Raw genomic sequence first — 20,819 nt, forward strand, 5'->3', positions numbered from 1 at the left:
TTTCAAGCAGCCATGTAGAACTGCCGAGCACAGGCATGCCACCGCTCCACCTCCTCGAGTCATCAACAAATCAAAAACAAAAATTAAGCCTCAAACTCATACCATGTTGTGACAGGTAATGAGTCCTTCCATGTCAATCCCACTCTCTTACTAGTCTTCTGCACTCTTGCCACATCCAGCAAGAACCAAAGGCTCCTTTCTCTGTAATCACAGCAGTTTCAACAATCAGGAATAACCCTACAACTACATACAGTGCAAAGTTCTTTTGCCACTCTCTCCATGACATCTTACTTTGCTTGGCAAATCTCTATCGGCATCTTCTTACCTCCTCCTTACTCTATAACCCAACCTTACAAACACACGTCGCATGCTCTGTACAAAAACCCATATGGAGGTTCAAAAGTTTTGTTAGATTGTGGTTGATAGGGGCATGGGACTCACTACTAGAAAAGCTTACAACATGCACAAATTTTTTGGGTACTAATTAGCATCCATAACTTTACAATTACATAAGACATTGAATGGGGTTTTCCGTGACACCAATATAGTACTACTCACCTTCATTCCTTCTAATATAAGCTAATCGAATTTGAGTGGGCTGCTGGTGAAGTTATTCTTGCAATTCTTCACATATATCCGTGCCTATTGAAAATTTAGAAAAATATCCGTTATCTAATTTTTTTAAGGCATCATCTTCGATTGTCAATTGAAGGGGCTTTATGACAGTTATCCGCAAAATCTGGTGACAAAGGTTGTGAGCCATCGTGTGCCGTTGGTGAAGAAACGATGAGTATCTTGAAACATGGAGCATTTGTTTGTGTAATTCTTGTACATTTTTCTTGCTTTGGTAATCTTTATACTCCTTAGGTTTTCTATATTGGTTAAGTAGTTTTAGGCCCCTATCTAGTTTTTCCAATGAGTATATTGACATTAGATCGAAATGAAATTTGTTAGTGTACGTATATGTTAGTTGGATTATTATAAGTAATTAATATATGCCGTTCCAGTTTTTTGTTTAATATACCCAAACAAAAATGTCATCTTCACTTAAGTTGACCTCCTGATTGTCTTCCACATAAGTTTGTTTTTGTTTTTTTTTTTTTTTTTAATTCAGATTCTTGATTGTCTTCACTGTCTTTCAATTCAGAATCTGTTATCTCTTCAGTTTCCGATTCATACTTTCATAATGGTATTCTTCGTCCTGCACAATTTCTGAATCAGTGTGATATTCTTCATCTCGCTCAGATTTGGAAAACTTTTTTCTTTTTCAGTTTTTGAGCTTTAGGAACTGGACTTTGAAAGTCACTATCCTAATCTTCACCTTGATATTATCATCCCTCTGTTTGTCTATTTCTTCACCCGTTTCAGCATCCATTTTGGAATTCAAAATTTGTTGATTTTCAATATAATTTAGAGCAAATTACATTTTAATACTTCAATTATACCTCATTTTTCAACTTGATATTTCAACTTTAAAAGTTGCATTATCATATCTCAATTTTCATTTTATGTCAATTTCATAACTTTGTTACATCTTTCGTTAGAAATGTCATTATCTATTGACGTATCATACACGCACTCCACCTCTAAGCATTGACATGGCTTTTAATAATAGCCACAAGGATTTTTAAATTATTTTATTTCATTTAAAAAAAATTTATTTGTTTTTTTATTATTTTTCATCTATGTGATCATTTTTATAAGGCATGTCAATGCCTAAAGATGGGTAGCGTATGTCACATTAATAGATAATGACATTTTTAATAAAAAATGTAACAGAGATATGAAATTGACATGAAATAGAAGTTATGATATGATAATACAATCTTTTAAAATTGAGATATTAAATTAAAAAATAAAATATAATTAAAGTACTAAAATGTATGGTGTGTTGCCGTTAGCGTTTAGTGACGTGTTGTCCGTAAGTCGTAACGGATAGCATCTTTACCGTTTGAGAAAAACAGTTCGCTCTCACGCACTCTATCGGAGTTTCTATGAACTCCGAAACAAAACGTGGCAATGGAAAATCCACAAATCAATACGACAAAAACAGATAAAAAACCAAAACCCGCCGCTCAATACTTTCCACCACATACACAGACACACTGATCATCTACAGTGTCGTTTGCTTTGCTTTTGCCAGAGAAACCGATCATGACGGAGTTTGCGAGTGAGAAGCAGCAGCAGAGCAAGAGCCTGAGCACCAATGGTGGCATTGTGGTGCCCAATCCCAAGCCCAACAAGGGCTTCACTTCCAAAGTCGTAGACTTGATTGAGAAGCTCATTGTGAAGTTGATGTACGACTCTTCTCAGCCTCACCACTATCTCGCCGGCAACTTCGCTCCGGTTCCTGACGAAACTCCTCCCACCAAGGACCTCGTTGTTATTGGCCATCTTCCTGTAAGTCTCACCTCTGTCATCTCTGATGCTTATGTCCCTTATGTTGTTGGAATGTTTGTGCTGTCAATCATATAACATGCATGCTTGTAATAGGATTGCTTGAATGGAGAGTTTGTGAGGGTGGGGCCTAACCCAAAGTTTTCCCCAGTTGCTGGATACCACTGGTATGCCTTTTCTATCTTTCAGGCTGTATTGGGTCTATTTTAGTTCTTCTAAATATGAATTTCAGGAGATTGACCATGTGGGTTTTGTGCTGATATGCCCTTTGTTGCTCTCTTTGCAGGTTTGATGGAGATGGGTGAGTGATTTCCTGCTTCCTTATTCACACCATCATTTGAATACAAGTTTTTTGAACAACTTATTTTCTTATTGAATGTAAATTGGATGCTGAAAGTGGGATGTTCTGTAGTTTCTGTTCAGGTCCTATGTCTTTGGTTAAATAAATTGGAACAATTCCTCAGGTCCACTAATTATTACATCTATTGCATTGTTTACTGGACAAAACAAGTAAAGATATATATGTTATCCTTGGCATTTGCAGTATGGTTCATGGTATGCGCATCAAAGATGGGAAAGCAACATATGTCTCCCGCTATGTAAGGACATCGCGTCTTAAGCAAGAAGAATATTTTGGAGGTGCTAAATTTATGAAGGTATACGAGTAACACTACTTGAGCTGTTGGAATTTTTGGTTTAAGCTTGTGTCATAGATGTTTATTAGGAGATTCTAGTCTTATATTCCTCAATATGTCATTTCCAGATTGGAGACCTTAAGGGGCTTTTTGGCTTACTCATGGTTAACATGCAAATGCTGAGAGCAAAACTGAAAGTATTAGATACGTCATATGGATATGGGACAGGTAGGGTTGTCTAGTAAGAAATTCTTTTTAAACACAATGACAGCTTCTGTTACTATATCCTGCAATTTCTTTTCAGTACAATTCCAAGTGTTCCATGCATTATCCTGTTTTAAATTTAATGTGTGAACTGCCAAAATTCATTGGCTCTAATGCCTTTGTTTCTCTTTTATTTGTATAGGAATCTAATTCCTCTGTTCCATACTTTAGCATGCATGGATGTGTCTGATTGTGAAAGTTTTGAGTACTTACAATTTTTTTTCTCCCCTACTCTTGAAAATTGTATGTATGTAGTGGAAAGTGTTGGACATGGTTCTCTGCTCATTTTGAAAAATTTATTCAATGTTTATGCCCTTTTTTTTTAAAAAAAAAAGTATCCTTGTAAATCTTGGTGAATTAAGAAATTACTCTTTTTTTCTTGTCCAAGGAAGGAGTGCCAGAAACTAACTTTCAAAGTGTTCTTCCAGGTAACACAGCTCTCATATATCACCATAAGAAACTTCTAGCTCTTTCAGAGGGAGATAAACCTTGTAAGCATAACTCATCTGTTTTCTTGCTTCTTTTTAATTCCAATCAATAGGAGAATCTACTAGGGATGAAAATCAGTTCAAATATCTAGGTATATTCCCATTAGGCCATTATAAAGGGGAATAATATATATTCATGTTTCTTTGGAAGGCACCACTGCTTGTGATGCAATATAGATGTAATTGATGCTAACAAGGTTCAGAAAAAAAGGAAATAAATGAAATGGAAACTTGTCTTTCCTCTTATGTTTGTTTATAGTGTGGAACTGAAATTTTATACGTTACATTATGTAGATGTCCTCAAAGTCTTGGAAGATGGAGATCTACAAACAGTAGGCCTGCTGGATTATGACAAGAGATTGGCACATAACTTCACTGCTCATCCAAAGGTTGACCCTTTCACTGGTAAGTTACATTCTCAAAAAATCTATTTGGTCAGCTACTATAAGGAAATATTCGTCTCAATTTATGAAGTACCTAATGCAGGCGAGATGTTTACATTTGGCTATTCGCATACTCCACCATATGTCACTTACAGAGTTATTTCAAAGGATGGTTTCATGAATGATCCTATACCCATAACAGTAGCAGACCCCATCATGATGCATGATTTCGCCATTACTGAGAACTATGCAATTTTCATGGATCTCCCCTTGCATTTCACACCAAAGGTATGGAAGTTCCAAATGAGTGTTAATTTTATAAGTTAAATACAAAAATGGTTAACGAACTTTACACTGATTCTCAATTTTATTCATTAACTATAAAAAGTGTCAATTTGGTCCACGAATTTTTCAAGTTGTACCAAAGCAGTACAAATGTGAACTTTCATCCAAAAAGTTAACGGAATTGATCATATGAAAATGTGATGAATGGACTGAAATGCCCCTGAAAATGTGGTCACATATTGTGCACATAACCAGTTCCGTTAACGTTTGTACTGCTTTGGTACAACTTGGAAAATCCGTAGACCAAATGACACTTTTTATAGTTAATAGACCAAATTTAGAATCAGTGTAAAGTTTGTGGATTATTTTTGTATTTAACCCTAATTTTATTATCAACTTGTTATTGAACACCCAATATCAATAATCATGCCAGACTTGTATAAATTGTAGTCTGAACATTAAAAGCTCCATTGATCTTCTATCCGAAGTAATTAGGTTTGGCTACACTGTGTAGTTTGAATATCCAAGAATTGAAAATCAGTAAAGTAGTGTTCAAAAAATTGAGACTCAAAAGAATGAAGTTTAAACAAGTCAGGGTTTTGTAAAAGCTCGTGCAGCTAGGAAGCCTTCTACTTGAGCCAGAGAAATTCTTGAGAAAAACACCAGTTAGGAAAACAAAAAACACCAGTTGAGGGAGTTCTTGTGGAAAACATAGTAAAGCTGTCACACCATGAATATTATTCATCTACCTATATCTGTGCTGGAAGTATCTTTTCTTTTTCTTTTCTTTTTCCCATTCTTTTTGTCACATTATATAATATTTTGGCACAAAAATTAAATATGTATCCTTTCTCAGTAGATCAATCTTGACCACATAACTATGCAAATTATTGGTGTTATTACTCTTCATAAAACAAATGGCCAATTTTGATAAACTTGATGGATGAACCTTGCATTATTTTTTGATGACTCTGTAAGCATTGTTGGGCTCGTTGCCTAGTAGTAGTAGGTTATGCTTTTAGGGTCAACATTACTTAACATGGTTTCTTGTTCAAATTTGCTGACATTCAAATTCGGGAATTGCTTTGGTTTCATAAATATAAGCCAGCAATTGGTTCATGACCATTGGGTAACCTGGCCTAGTGTGTTGTTTTAGCTTGATATTCAGTGGCAGGCTCATTTCCTATCAACTTAAGCTTTTGGAACAATCTTGGCCAAAAACAAAATGCTTTTGGAACAATGGATCAAGTAACTATCATTTTGAGCATCAAACAATCACATCTATTGAAACTTAACATATTATATCTCATTTTCCCAGGAAATGGTGAAGGAAAACAAGCTGATATTCTCATTTGATGCAACAAAAAAAGCTCGCTTTGGTGTACTTCCACGATATGCAAAGGATGACTTGCTAATCAGATGGTTTGAGCTTCCAAATTGTTTCATTTTCCATAATGGTGAACATATTTGCTTTCCTATCTTAAGATAATGAAAGAGACAATGTCTTGGAAATAAATACTGTTTCTTCAATTAAGTTTTCCAATAGCTAAAAATTTACTGCGTGCTTATAAAATTTAAATAGGGAATCTGATAATCAGCTGACACTGTTAAATAATTACTGCAATGCCTATGCTCTATTCTGCTTTTGAGGCTTTTCGTAAGAATTTTTATCATCTAAGAAACAAGATCACTTTCTACTAAAATGTTGAAAAGCATTCAGTTCTTAATTTGTTTTCCTGAAATGATTGGATTTGTTTGTTGTTGATATGCATTAAAACCTATATTCACGCTACTTGGAGTTGGCTAGGTAGATCTCTTCATACCAATATGCTCTATTCAGGGTTATGCCCACCGCTCTCTTCTGCTTCTTCAAGCCTTAACCAGCTCTCTTTCTGTCAATTCTGACTGTCTGATGCAGCAATGCTGGAAGCTTGAAAGTGCTATTTGGGTCTTTTTCAATATGCTGGAATTTCATGGCAATCTAGATTTTAATTATCTTTTTTAGTTTCATTTATCTTTTATTATTCAGTTTTTTCCATTATTTTGAAGTATTGGAAGTTTAAAGGTGCTGGTCAACAGTCTTTGTAGGCTTTGACTACATGATTTTGGGAGTGGTATGCATTTAAGTTTGACAGTTCACACATTTTAAGCGTCAGGTTGTACTATCTATAAAACCAAATGTAATAAAGAAATGGAGAATGGACTTTTGTCAGATTTCTTCTGAGAAAAAGCTAGATTCAACTTTTCTTCTTCAGTTCCTAGAGTAGCACTACTCTAGTTTCAAGATTCTCCAACTTTTTCTTTGTCATTTCTGTAGCTGGAACTGCAGACCTTCTAAACTTATCAAGACTTACTGTAGTTATTTCAGTCCCCCCTGTAATTAAGTTCAGGTTGGTCTGCAATGCATCACTGCCTCACATTTATTTCTGACTAGGAGAGAGTTATGTTCTACGGTGATGAGAGAAAGATCTCACATCGAAAATGTGAGGCCTTACATAGTGGCTTATAAAGGTTTGAGCTATTCCTCCCATCGCCAATTGGTTGTGGCTTTTTTGGGATGGATGCCTAGATTTCTTCATGGTATCAGAGCAGACTATCCACATGTTAGGCCCAACAGCCACACGTGCTCTCACGTCACCCAATATGAATTGTCCACATGTTAGGCTTGAGTGATGCCACACGTGCGGGGGCGTGTTGAGAAAAAGATCCTACATCGAAAATGTGAGGCTTTGCATAGTGGCTTATAAGGGTTTGAGCTACTTCTCCCATTGCCAATTGGTTTTGGGATGGATGCCTAGATTTCTTTATCCGGTTTTCCCATCTACTAAAGAAAAGATTTTATAATAACTCTGTGAACCATTATATATTGTTATTCTTTGGGTAATTGTCCTTTAATATAATTTAACATCTCTTTAATGTCCATGATGCCAAAATTTCTGGTGTATCCTTGACTAAAAAGCACTAATCAAGGGGATGACTCAAAAGGCACAATTGGATAGACATACGTATGCAGATGCATAGTTATCTGATTTTTTGTTGTTTTTGTTTGTCATTATCATACACTCCATGTGATTAGTAGAAACTTGACACTGCTGTACATTGCTGCTATTGTTGTGATTAAAGGCAGTACTATTATCAGGCATTTAGGGTTCCTCTTCCTCAAATTTTGTGTCTGTCTGATCAAGCACTTTAAACAAACATGAAATGGCTCTCTTACTGCTGTTATAGTTCCATAAAACATAACCAATTGATCATTATGGATTTTTGTTCAAATGCTTAACTTGGTATGGTATAGTCAATGTCAGTTTAATAATGAATATATATAACCTTGCATGGTTCATTTATAAACTATGCCTAAAGTATTTTCTTGTGTACATTCTGACTTTTTTTTGTGACTTATTTTTAATAGCCAATGCTTGGGAGGAGGGGGAAGAAATTGTTCTAATCACATGCCGCCTTCAGAATCTAGACTTAGACATGGTCAATGGGCCTGTCAAAGAAAAGCTTGAGAACTTCAAAAATGAGCTGTAGGAGATTTTGACCCATGTTGTCAATATGATGGTTCTGCTTTACACATGATGGTTCTGCTTCTGACTGTTCTAATTATTTTCAGGTACGAGATGAGATTCAACTTAAAAAGTGGCCTAGCATCCCAGAAGAAACTATCAGAATCAGCTGTAGATTTTCCCAGGATTAATGAGAGTTACACTGGCAGGTATGCATCTTCTGTCCTTGTAGGGAATCTTCTGAATTGAAAAGTACAAATATACATGTTTAACTGTGAAAAGATGCTGATATTCATGGTGGAAGAGGTAGATACTCAGAGGCCATCTATGTTTGTATCTGTTGCTTTATTGGCTGATATTAGGGATTTCTTTGTGGCGGAGATCGTAGTGGTGGCCTAGGTAGTTATTTCAGTCATAGGTGCAAGGGGTAATTTTGTATAGTTTTATTTAGGGGTTCATTATAAATTACTACTATATCCTTAAGGATATCATTTCCTTGTCCTTGGATTTATTGTCTGTATATAATACGCCACTCTTCTAATTGGAGTTTAGTCTTTGCGTATTGATATTGGGAATACAAGAATAAAGTAAAAGTTGTATGGCCTAAAATTTTGTTTTAGTTTTAATTTTTTCTTTTGCTTCTATTTGCTCATCCCTGGTCTATGTCACCTTGTGTTCATATTTGGTACTATTATCATCATTTTGGGAAAGCTCGTGTAATATAAATGATGCTCACCTGTTTTTACTAATTAACTTGTGTGAGATCAGGAAACAGCGGTATGTGTATGGAACCACACTGGACAGCATTGCGAAGGTGACAGGGATAGTCAAGTTTGATCTGCATGCTGCACCAGAGGTTGGAAAGACGAAAATTGAGGTTGGAGGAAACGTCCAAGGCGTCTATGACCTGGGACCTGGTAGGTTTGGTTCTGAGGCTATTTTTGTTCCTTGCATTCCGGGCATTACTTCTGAAGAAGATGATGGATACTTGATATTCTTTGTACATGACGAAAACACCGGGTACTGCTTTCGACTCATACTATTCATTGATGATGGTTTCCGTTTCTATCTAATGTATCAACTAGTAATCATTCAACTATCAATATCTATCTTTTCTAAATATCTTGGTCTGTCCCAAATTTTAGTAAAGACAAAATGCTGGCTATTATGTGTTTCAGCAATGCAGCACGGTTATTAGAGCTTAAATTTCTAGATGCTAGTGTTTAAACTAATATATCGAACGGCCTGTATGACTGTCGATTTTGATACTGGGTAGAATAGGGTGTAGAATACCATTTAGGTCTACAGTTTTCAATATCGTGGAAATTATAGCTCTGGTGCTCATGCGTTAGAGGCTGAGTAAACTGGTATTACCAATGGTTATGTAGTGACTTGTATTTGAGGTTCAATCTCTTGAGGACTAACTTGAATTTTGACCATGCAGAAAATCAGCAATACATGTAATTGATGCAAAAACAATGTCAACTGACCCTGTTGCAGTTGTTGAATTGCCCCACAGAGTTCCATATGGTTTCCATGCCTTCTTTGTGACAGAGGTTAGTGCCACTTCACCTATTCCTAGGATGCAGTTTAATCTTTATTTGTTTAAATTTTCTTCTTACATTTAATTTGACTCAATACCTTTAACCGTGTACTTGAATATATATTTCTTCCTTTCTTGTACTTTACTATTTTTTTTTTTTTCTGGTTGTGCTTCTAATCTGAATTTACGGGTTCTTTTGAACAGGAACAATTGCAAGAACAAGCAAAGCTCTAATTATTCAATCATGAAAAAAACCTGCACGTGAATGCAAGCCTGTGTAAATTAAGCCTGTTGTCTAGATTGTGTACTCCATGGTGTCTCCACCTATTCACCAATAATGCATTTATATATCTAAAATATTTGTATTTGCAGACCTTTCAAACTAAAGTATATCACTATGTATTAATTACTTGGACAAGGAGAATGCACAATATTGAGCTACGTAGTGCCCATCATTTTCTCTTAAATGACCGTATGCATTTTTATTAAGGATACTTTTGGTAATTGCGAGGGCTTTGTTTTGTTGCTTTCAATGTCGAATCCCAGCAGAATGTGTTGGCAACAAACAGCCAGCAAGGTAAATGGTTGAATTTAATGTCTTCATATCTTGTGTTTGGCAGCCTACACATCTACCAACAAGTCTCTTCTCCAATTGCGTTGTGCTCATTGCTTAGTTAGGAGTTAGGAGTTAGGACCTCGCACCCTCTGTAATAGAGTCGAGATACATGTTATGCCACCATTCTTATCCAGCATGAAGCTCTATTCTTTTCATCCATCATGTTCGATGCTTAGTTGCCACTATCACTACTAAGAATTTGGATAATTCTTCTAATTTAAGTTGTCTATTACAAATTCAAGCATCCTATATAATTTAATAGTAAAACTCAAATAATATTATAACAATTGAATTTCTAATAAACGACTTGGACCAGAAACATAGATTGCCAAAAAAATGGTGGCATCACAATTCACAAATGACAAAGAAAGGCAAAAGCTTATTGTTGTGTGGACAACAAGAAATTTTTTAATAACCCTTGGATCTTCATTCATTAATGTTGCAGAAACTGCTTCTAATACAGTGAGTGTCCCAAGTTAATCTGGAATCCCTAGCTGGCTCCTTCATTGCCTCGCAAAGGTCAATGCCCATTACATAAATAAAAGAATCAATTCTGTGACTCAAATCTTTCTGCAAAAACATGACTCAGAACCAGCTTCTAAGTGGCATTTCTTTATGCAACGATTAAAACTCATCTCATGCAGACGTGCACATTTCAATGCATGAGATGGGTCTTCATTCTTGCCAAAAGAATGCTAGTTGCATTGGTGGGAGTAATGCATCCATCACTGAATGTACAAGCATAGTTAATAATAGCCAGTATCAAACTGACAAACAGTATTTCTGACCAAAAAAACTGACATAGTACAATCCTAAACATTATTCACACAGTAAAACAGATGAATTTACAGATTATCTTCATGGATTTCTAGCCATAATGAACCAAGGATGTCAATTTCCAGGAAAAAAAAAAAAAAATTTAGCCACACCATGGCGTTACGTTCTTGATTTTTGTGATAATTCAAATTTGTTCCTGTGAGATATGAGCACTCTGGCCAAAAAAAGACATCATTGCTTAAAATATGACCAAAAAGCAAACAATGTACAGCAAAAACATCAAAGTCAGCAAACGTTGAAATTAAACTCACATATGCAACAAGCAAGGCAAATAATTCAACCATTGCATAGCTATATAAAAAATTCTTCCACTAAAGAGAATTTCTAAATCTTAAGCATAATCTTTTAAGAAAATAAAAAAATGGGGAACAAAAAATGGAAATCCCTCAGGAAAGCCTGATTTCAGCCTGGACAGCATGAAAGCAAATTAAAAATGGCTCCTCAACCTCTGCAAATTAATTTTGCACAAGGGAGCACCAACCTTTAATTGCACCAATCATGCATATTTCACAGATTACTAAATTTTTCATCATTGGGAATTTGGGATGTGTCTGTGTGTACAATATGTGCTAAGAAAATTAACCACCAGTAATATATCACAGAACATGAATTCTGTACCTAATTTTTTTGCAGATTTATATCACAAAGATCAAATTACCTTATCAATCAAAAGGTTCCATATTTCAGAGAATCAGAAAACAACCAAAACAGTTAAAACAAGATCACATTGTATGACAGACTGAAACCAAAGAGAATTTCTTCTAGTCATTGTATAAAGGTTGAGATATAAGGCTGAGTACACTGTAATATTCAATTTAAATTTGAGTATGCCACAAATAACAGACTGAAACCTCTCAAATGCTAATCCATTGCTGTTATCAGTCAGTGGCCTACTTCTTACTTCTTAGAGGGTTTCTTTTTTGAACTCACGGGCGGCTGTGGCTGAGGCCTGGGATGCTTCTCGGCTTTGCTTGGGTCCAACCACTTGAGCGGGTGGCGATTGAAGAAGGGCCAATTGGGGACAGTGACCAATGTGGTGAGAATGACACCACCAGCATATACCATGATCATCATCTGGAACGATCCAATTACGTAACCAGTGACGATCCCTGCCACTGAAGATACCAATAACAGTATCTGCATCAACAGCTCCGCTAGCTTTTGCCCTTGCCAATCCATCTGAAAATTTATTTTACAAAAATGAAGCAAAAATTATCAAACCCTAACCCAGGTTGAACGCCTGTTTGGTTGCCCGGAAAATAATCGAAATTCTTTACGAGTTTCTGTCTTAGAAACCTGAAAATTGATAAAGACCTCGACTCTACGTTTTGGGAACCAAGCAACGATTGTCAAGGGTTCTGATTTTCCTCTTCTGCATTTTTTTTTTTTTCCTTTTGTTCCCGATCAACCAAACAGGGCTAAATCATGTAAATCGATAACAATATACAAAAATAAATATAAAGACGAAAAGAAAATCATATGATAAAAGCAAAAATGTGTTAGATTTAAAGAACTAATTGAGTTCGAGACCTCATCCTATTAACCCAATTATTTCCAAGAAATTAAAAAAAACAAAAAAACAAAAAAAAACTCAAACAAAAGAAATACAAGAAAAGGAATTACAACTTACCGAGAGAGAAGAAAGAGAAAGAGGCGATGATCTCTGACTCTGTGGGCGATGAGTAAAAGAAGAGAATGCGATTGCTGCCGGAGAAACTCAAATGCTAGAGAAAATGTAGAATGGATCTCTCTGTGTAGAGAAGAAGAGAGAAAATGGCGAAGAGGTGTAGGAGGACTGGAGAAAGCGAGAGACTGAGAGGAGCAAAATGTTAGGGTTACGAACTTTTGCAACACAAAGAACGAATTTTCTCTTCTTTTTTTTTTTTTTTTTGGTAAATTACAATTATATATTTTAAGGGTTAATTACATATATATACCTCAACTATACACCAATCATCAGTTGGGTACCTCTGGTTTAAAAATTTTCATTAGCGTACATCAACTTATGTTTTTTGTCAATTGAATACCTCCGTTAGTCTGACCGTCAAAAGGTCTGTTAACTGCTGACGTGGCACAAGTGGACCCACCATTAAACGTTGACTTGTCTTTTAAAAAAGCCACGTGGACAAAAATTAATAAAAAAATTAATAAAACCCTTAAAATTATATAAAATTGAAAAAAAAAAAACCTGAAGCCAGGCCCGGCCTCACCTCCCCACCTAGCCCCATCATTCCCCCTTCCTCCCTCACCCTTCCCCCACCCAGGCCACCCCTCCACATCCCCCGTCCTTCCCCCCCAAACCCAGGCCACACCTTCCCCCCGCCACCCCACCCCACCCCGACCAGACCCGACCCACCTCCCTCCTCTCACTTTCTCTTTCTCTTTCTCTCTGCCTCCCCTCCCCTCTGCAACACCTCATTCTTCCACCAATCCTCGTCCCTCCCTCTGCCACCCAGCCCCAGCCAGCTCCATCGCACCCCCCTACCCCAGCCCGCCCCTATCCTGCCCAACCCAGCCTCTTCCTCGACGCCCCTCACCCCCAATTTGCACGAACACTTGCACACAGTGCTCCACCGAACCTCTCTCTGTCATTTCCTACAAAAAAAAAAAAACCCATTTTATAAACACAAACCCAAACCCAAATTAACATTAAAAGTTTACAAAAATGAAAATGAAATCCTACTTTGATGAGAATGGGGAAGTTGTTCCTGGCGAAGCGTCCGACCCATCGGTTGAGCAAGCCTTCGATGTCGTCCCAGGGGCTGAGGTCGTAGACCCGGCTCACAACGTCGGAGACGTCCCAGTCCTTCTGGAAACGCTCGGTTTGGACCCTTAAATGGTGGCGGTTGGGGATGTCTTGCTTGCCGAGGCCGCAGACTCGGGTGGAGACGTGGTGAGTGCCCTGGTCGTAGTCGACGGAGACCTGCTTCTTCTTTTCTTGGAAGGCTGAGGTGGAGGACTCGTTGTTCGGGTTTGAGGGTGAGGGGTGAGGGAGGTGGAAGGGGTGGCCTGGGTTTGGGGGGGAGGGGCGAGGGAGGTGGAGGTGTTGCTGGGTTAGGTGGGAGGGGGGGTGCGACGGGCCAGGGGGGTTGGGTTTGGGGGGGAGGGGCGAGGGAGGTGGAGGGGGTGGGCCAGGGGGGTTGGGTTTGGGGGGGAAGGCCGGGGGAGGTGGGGGGGGTGGCCTGGGTTTGGGGGGGAGGGGCGGGGAAGGTGGAGGGGTGGCCTGGTTAGGGGAAGGGTGGGGGAGGAAGGGGAGGGAGGGTGCTAGGTTGGGGTTGGCTGTTTTTTTTTTTTTTTTTTCAGGTGGACCACGTGGCAGTGTGTTTTGGAGAGAAACACTTTGGGTCACAACTGATGTGGCGAGGTTGGGCGGGAAGCAATCTAGGGCCGACACGTCAATGCCAGTTATTGTGTTCATTTATGCCACGTCAGCAGTTAACAGATCTCTTGACGGTCAGACTAACGGAGGTATTCAATTGACAAAAAACATAAGTTGATGTACGCTAATGAAAGTTTTTAAACCAGAGGTACCCAACTGATGATTGGTGTATAGTTGAGGTATATATATGTAATTAACCCATATTTTAATTATAAGAATAACTTACCAGTAGTGCTAGATATCCCACATTTTTATACCACAATTTTATACTACCTTATGTGTCAACTTAATGGCATTCATGCATTGGACACTAAAAAATAAAAATAAAAACTCAAAAAGAAAAAGAAAAACTCTGTGTAATAAAATAATGACACGTGAGATAGTATAAAAATGTGGTAAATATAGCATTATTCAATAACTTACATATCCCCGAGTTAGGAGATAAGTGGTATCACACAAGAGAGAGAGAGAGAGAAAAAAAGAAAGAAAAAGAGAAATAGAGAGAGAGGAGAGAGATAGAGAAGGGGGGAAGGGGATAGCAGGTAGCATACCTACGTTGCATGTAAGTCTTTCTCTTTCACTATACATATGTTTTCAACTTGGTAAGTGGTAACTCATGTTCAATAATATTAGACCTGGCAAATGGGTCGAGTGAAGCGGGTTCGGGTTAAACTCGACACGACCCATTAGCAATAACGGGTGAATTTGACCAAACTCATTAATCAACGGGTGGCAAAAACTTCAACTCAAACCCGACTCGAAAAATAACGGATATACACGACCTGACCCGTTTTTATCCGTTAAGAAAAAAATATACATTTTTCAACAAAAAAAAAAAACTTGAATTAAATATACTTTATTACATAAAAAAATACATTTTATCACATAAATAAATATATTTTATTACATAAATGTATATTTTAAATATTTCACATAAGAAATATTTAAGAAATGTACAAATTAAATTATAAATCTCATAAAAAAAAATATTTATTCATTCACGGGTCATAACGAGTACCCGCGAATTGACCTGTCCCGACCTGTCCCATTATTTTAACGAGTCACTAACGAGTGACACTGATATCAACCCAGCCCGATAACCTCGAACCTGAACTTGAACTCATAAATTTCCGTGTCATGTCGTGTCGTGTGTGTTTTTGCCAGGTCTAATGTTCATGTTCAAAAAGTTTCATTACATCAACTTCAATTTCGCGTCAACTGATCGTCGGGATGTCTATTAATTGCTAACATGATATACGCGGATCCCACCATTAAGCCGCTTTGGATAAAAAATAATAAAAAAAACTAATAAACTCATTTAAATGAAATTTGAAGCAAAACTCATAAAAGATTTAGATCGAAATGTAAACCCATTAGATCTAAAGTAGGAAAACACAATCCAAAGCAACAAAACAACTCAGATCTGAAACAAGAAAATACAAAGCAATGTAGTGTCACCTCTATAATTGAAGATGAGATTGGGCCCACCGACAGGGCCTAGTCAAGGGAGCGCTCGGTGCACCACTAGTACTCCTGGAGGGTCTTGCCCTTCTAGGCGAAGATGGTGGCGGAGTCGCGGGCCGTGACGTGGTCCTAGGTGGAGAAGATGTTGTAGGAGCACCAGTGGACCTTAGAGGCGAGTTGTCGATAATTGTGGGAGGAGGGATGGTTGGGCCGTATAGGGTCTAGGCTATTTTTTTTTTTCTGACTACTGGATTCTAATTTTATTTTGTTTTGTTTTTCAATTATTTCATTTTTAAAGGTTTATTGATTTTTTTATCAAATTTTGTTGTCAATGTGGCTATTTTTTAAAGCCATGTCAGTGCCAAGTTGACAGATAACGAATTCCCAGACGAAAAACCTAATTGAGGTATGTCATTATCTAAAAATGGTAGTTGGGGCATGTTTGTGCAACTTTTTTTAATTAGGGTATGTACCAACTTGAAAAAATGTAAAACATAAGGTATCTACGTGTAATTTGCTCTTTTTTTATTCAATTATTTATTTTTGTTGTATTTTATAGGCTCAATTACATATTTACCCACCAACTATGACACCGTTTTCAAGTGGGTGTACAAAAGTCTAAACATTTCAAGCGCGTCCACAAAGACTCAGAAAAGTTGAAAAATTGAGTTCCGCCAAGGAGTCCGTCAAAGCTGGTGTTAAGTGCCAGCATGAACAATGCTGACATGGATTTTTGTAATGACATGTATGCCACATGTAAAAAAAAAAAAAAAGAATTTCATCAAAGCATTTTTAAAATATTAAAAACTTAAAAAAATCTGCATGACAAATTATTGTGCGTAATCGATACACCGCTACGTGGTATAACAAATCAAACATGTAAGGGTATTATTAGACGGTATATTTATATTAGTAGGGTATAATATTAATAATATTCACTCATATTATGACACGTTGAATTGGTTTCACCACGTGGTGATAAATCGGTTACACAGAATAATTTTTCATGTAGATACCCACGACAGCCTCCACTTCATCCTTCTTCTTGCTCCTCCTCCTTTCTTCCTCCTCACATTCCTTCTCCCACATCTTCCCGACCAGTTTTCATCCCTTCCACCTTCAGTGGCCGAAGTTCTCATCAAAGCACACATGGTGGGTGGGTGAGTGACCCGGAAAAAATGGGAAAGGATCTGAGCGACGACCAAGTATCCTTAATGAAGGAGGCGTTCACACTCTTCGATACATTTAACAACAACAAGATCTCCCCATTTGAATTAGGGATCCTAATGTGGTCCCTCAGGGTCAATCCGACCCAGGCCCAACTCAAATCCATAGTCGTTGAGGAGAAGCTCACAGCCCCCTTCGACTTCCCTTGCCTCCTCAACCTCACTTCTGTGACGCCTTCAAGGTCCTTGACAAGGACGCCACAAGGTTCATCTCTGTCTTCGAGCTCCACCACATCTTCACCAACATCGGCGAGAAGCTCGAGCTCTCCGAGTTCGACGAGAGGATCCGGGAGGTCGATGTCGGGTCAGACAGAAAGATCAAGTGTGAGGACTTCATTGCCCAAATGGTCGCCAAGTGAGAAAAGATATGTGCTTTTGGTTTTGTGGAAGTGATTTTGGGGTGATGTATGCCTTTTGTTTTTGGATGTTTGTGGAAATTTTTAGGGTTGTTTTGGATTTTGTGTTTATGATGAATTGAATTGACTAAATTATAAATCGTTTAGTTATCTAATTGTTACCTAATAAATAAATGATAAATTAATTTTTATCAAAGCGATTTATTTATAATTAGATGACTAAACGATTTCCAATTAGAAGGCACAAAAGAGAAAAGGTTGTTAGCATTCTTCATCGAGGGAAAACTAACTTGGCTATGGTGGCAATGCAATATATTGACATTTTGACACTCAAACCATCTCCAACTGGTTGTCTGAAACTTTCATTGATCATTAAAATCATAATGATATTAAATACTTTAAATACTTTAAATTTGAGTTTTTTTTTTCTTTTATTCCATTAATTTTCTTTCCAACTAATTTTCCCTCCACTTGTTTGGTATTTTGCAATCTTTGAATTTATGAAAACGATCAATTTTGAAAATTAGAAGGCACTTACAAATACAACAACACTAAAAATAAAAATGAAACAACATGGGAAGAGAAATAGAGAGCATTAATACTGTCTTGTATAGGATAAAGCGATTGTTCTATGTCTCGTCATCCGTTGGGTGGAGTGTAGGGATGGCCATTTTACCCGTGGATTTGGGTACCCGCGGGTACCTACTCTTTTAGGGTACTGTGGGTATGAGTAATTGGGTAATGGGACGGGTATGGGTATACATGTTAATACCCGTATAAAAATGGGCGGGTATGGATAATACCCATGGTTTATCCAAACCCTCTATTTTAATTTTTTTTATTATTAAATTCAAGTATAATGAACCTGAAATTTAAATTTAAATTGCAATTAAACTAATGAATGAAAAAAAAAAATAGGAAAACAAAAAAAAACATATGGATCAATTAAACTGAAAAACGTAAATTAATTGATCAATTTTTTTTTGGTCGAAAACTAATGGATCATTTAAACTGTTGCAATATTTGATATATTGCAACATGATTGAAGTAGGGAGAGGAGCTTGGCCAAAAAAATAAGAAGTAGGGAGAGGAGAGAGGAGAGAGGAGAGAGAGATAGAGAGAGAGAGAGAGAGAGAGAGAGAGAAAAAAAAATAGATACATTATATAATTGTTCATAATAACATGTAACTATGTACTGTAAGAGCTGATCTTAAAAAAAAAAAAAAGAATGGTGGGTTTTTGGGTTGGGTTTGCGTAACCCATTACTTTGGTGGGGCGGATAAGGGTAATACTCATTATACTATGGAGTGGGTTAGGTGGTATAGATTTGATAAATTTTTCACCTAAAATCTGTCCGCTGGGTCAAATGACCATCCTTAGTTAAGATATAAAGTGATAATCTTTTTTTTTTGTTACAAAGGGAGGCCAAGAAAAGAGGCCTAGAGGGGGGAGGGGGGGATCAAAACCCGGTGAGGTGGGGGGGCAGCACAACTACTTGGCCAACTGGCCTACCCCAAGTCCTCATATAAAGCGATAATCTCATTCATCTAAGAGGATAGTAATGAGCAAAAGGGTCAATTGACCCCGATAACTCAATTTTCTTCTCCTAAATTGTAGGTGTTTGACTCTTTAAATTATGGTTTGATCCTTGAAGTTGAGAGAGATATGTTTGTAAAAATGCTTTAAAGAGGCAACTAAGTTCATTTATAAGGAGAAAAAAAGTTTAAATGTGCTTCTTCATCTTGCCTCTTGAGTACAAATTTATGGGCTTCGCCACTGCATCTAAGGAACAAATTTTGAACATCAGTGAGTACTTATTGCAATTAATGGTTGGAGCTATTGAGCTAATACAATGAGTTAATTTGCTTAAAATTTGTCCATCTCAGTACATGATAGTATGTGCTAACATTTATGCTTTATGCGCATGAGGCATAACTTAAGTGACATTAGGTTGAGATGAGAAAATGATAAATCTTCAAAATCTTCTTGTTTGATAATAATAATTAAAAAAAAGTGTTTTTTTAAAAAAAATCCAAAATGAAAAATACCCTGATTGACCGGTCTATCTGTAAAAACATGGTGACTGGTCGGTCTACTTTAATGAGCCGAGCGCTCGGCACCATTACCGAGCACTTAATACAACCCACTGAGCACTCGACAAAATGCCACTGTCTGATAGTGACAATCACTGTTACTGTGCAACAGTAACTATTTAAACTTCAAAAACACCTTATAAATTGTTATTGTGTGACAGTAACAATGACAATTTTTTCATTTTTTTTTTTAAAAACCACTTAGCGCTCGGCGCAAAAAATACGGAACATAATATAACGTGAGCTTTATTTGTACAAAGTGGACCTATTCATCATTTCAACTTTTTAAGTGTGCTTGTTTATTATTAATGACTGTAAAATAAATTTTAGAATAATTTACTTTTTAAACAAATTCCTATATTATGGTATATAATTATAGTGGATGTTAAAATATTCTCTTGCAGCCTTTGCATTGATGAAAAAATTTCCCTTTTAGTACGATTACTTAAAACATGACCAAGTTATGGGCAAAAAGAAGAAAAAACACATGATCAAGTTGTATAATTACCATTTACCTGTATAAACTATATATGAAATTTTAATGCCAACCGGTAGTTGTGTTGTCTATGACTCTATCATGGTAGTACAGCTGTGATATTTTCACGTTTCTAACGACCAAGATGCGAAAACGTGGATATTTTTGTTATAAATATCTAATGGAATTAAAAAGGATAATGGCATTCCGCCAGCAATTTACAGGTAAGAAAAGTGAGTAAAAAATATCCTAGTAAATAGTAACCACCTAAATTAGCAGTAAGTAAATAATAACCACCTAAATAAAAGTCAATAGTGACGCATTGTAATTTCTTTTAATTTTGTACATGCACTTCAGAAAATATCATATCCTAGTACATCCACTGGAGTGTAAATCAAATATGTGGAGAGAGATGAGCAATAATGTCATATATATGATAGAGTGAGTATTGTATTCTCTTGTCATCCAATGGATGGAGTGTAAATTTGACATTTGATGAGAGATACAAAGCAAGAAGAACGGCAAACGCCATGGTGGTTCACAACAATACCTGGCGTTTACCCTTTTTCTCACTTTGTAACTCTGATTAGACCATCAAAGCAAGAAAAAACCATGCAACAACGTTCTCCTCTTCCTCATTCCATGAGCCTTTTCCTCAATCCATTTTAGGAGAAGTATTTAGGAGGGTTGTGGATGAAGAGTTGTGGTAATTGGTATGTAGAGTAGAGTGGTGAGTGAAGAGTGTTTATGATGGTTCAAATTATAGAGGTGGAAATACAACTAGATGAAAATGTAATAAAAAAATTCAATATATTTAATATTAGTGACATTTTAAAGATCGGATTGAGATATCTGTGCAAAAATAAAATAAT

The 20,819-nt window shown here is 36.9% G+C and overlaps 1 protein-coding gene and 2 pseudogenes across 2 annotated transcripts; 2 read left to right on the forward strand and 1 right to left on the reverse strand.

Annotated features, from left to right (window-relative positions):
* Positions 1-2,057: 2,057 nt before the first annotated feature.
* Positions 2,058-9,942, forward strand: LOC147292138 (carotenoid 9,10(9',10')-cleavage dioxygenase 1-like). Its single transcript, XM_086238324.1, has 14 exons — positions 2,058-2,400; positions 2,494-2,564; positions 2,684-2,698; positions 2,942-3,053; positions 3,161-3,260; positions 3,725-3,787; positions 4,079-4,189; positions 4,271-4,455; positions 5,771-5,909; positions 7,862-7,979; positions 8,066-8,167; positions 8,727-8,978; positions 9,403-9,514; positions 9,706-9,942. Exons 1-14 carry the CDS (start codon positions 2,155-2,157, stop codon positions 9,733-9,735), a joined length of 1,656 nt encoding a protein of 551 aa, XP_086094450.1. The 5' UTR covers positions 2,058-2,154; the 3' UTR covers positions 9,736-9,942.
* A 1,748-nt stretch (positions 9,943-11,690) lies between these two features.
* On the reverse strand, positions 11,691-12,790 carry LOC147292139 (signal peptidase complex subunit 1 pseudogene; annotated as a pseudogene). The gene is made up of 2 exons (XR_015121337.1): positions 12,585-12,790; positions 11,691-12,133 (listed from the first exon to the last, which is right to left on the reverse strand). The product of XR_015121337.1 is annotated as a signal peptidase complex subunit 1 pseudogene (transcript).
* A 4,185-nt stretch (positions 12,791-16,975) lies between these two features.
* On the forward strand, positions 16,976-17,382 carry LOC147292140 (putative calcium-binding protein CML13 pseudogene; annotated as a pseudogene).
* The last annotated feature ends 3,437 nt before the right edge of the window (positions 17,383-20,819 follow it).

Source organism: Dryas octopetala, chromosome 3 (assembly GCF_963921425.1).
Source record: "Dryas octopetala chromosome 3, drDryOcto1.1, whole genome shotgun sequence".
Taxonomy (NCBI): Eukaryota; Viridiplantae; Streptophyta; class Magnoliopsida; order Rosales; family Rosaceae; genus Dryas; species Dryas octopetala.

Coding starts and splice junctions, on each gene's coding strand:
- LOC147292138 (XM_086238324.1), top strand. CDS start 2,155: ATGACGGAGTTTGCGAGTGAGAAGCAGCAGCAGAGCAAGAGCCTGAGC. Junction 3,788..4,078: donor TTCAGAGGGAGATAAACCTT/GTAAGCATAACT, acceptor TACATTATGTAG/ATGTCCTCAAAGTCTTGGAA. Junction 5,910..7,861: donor TTGTTTCATTTTCCATAATG/GTGAACATATTT, acceptor TATTTTTAATAG/CCAATGCTTGGGAGGAGGGG.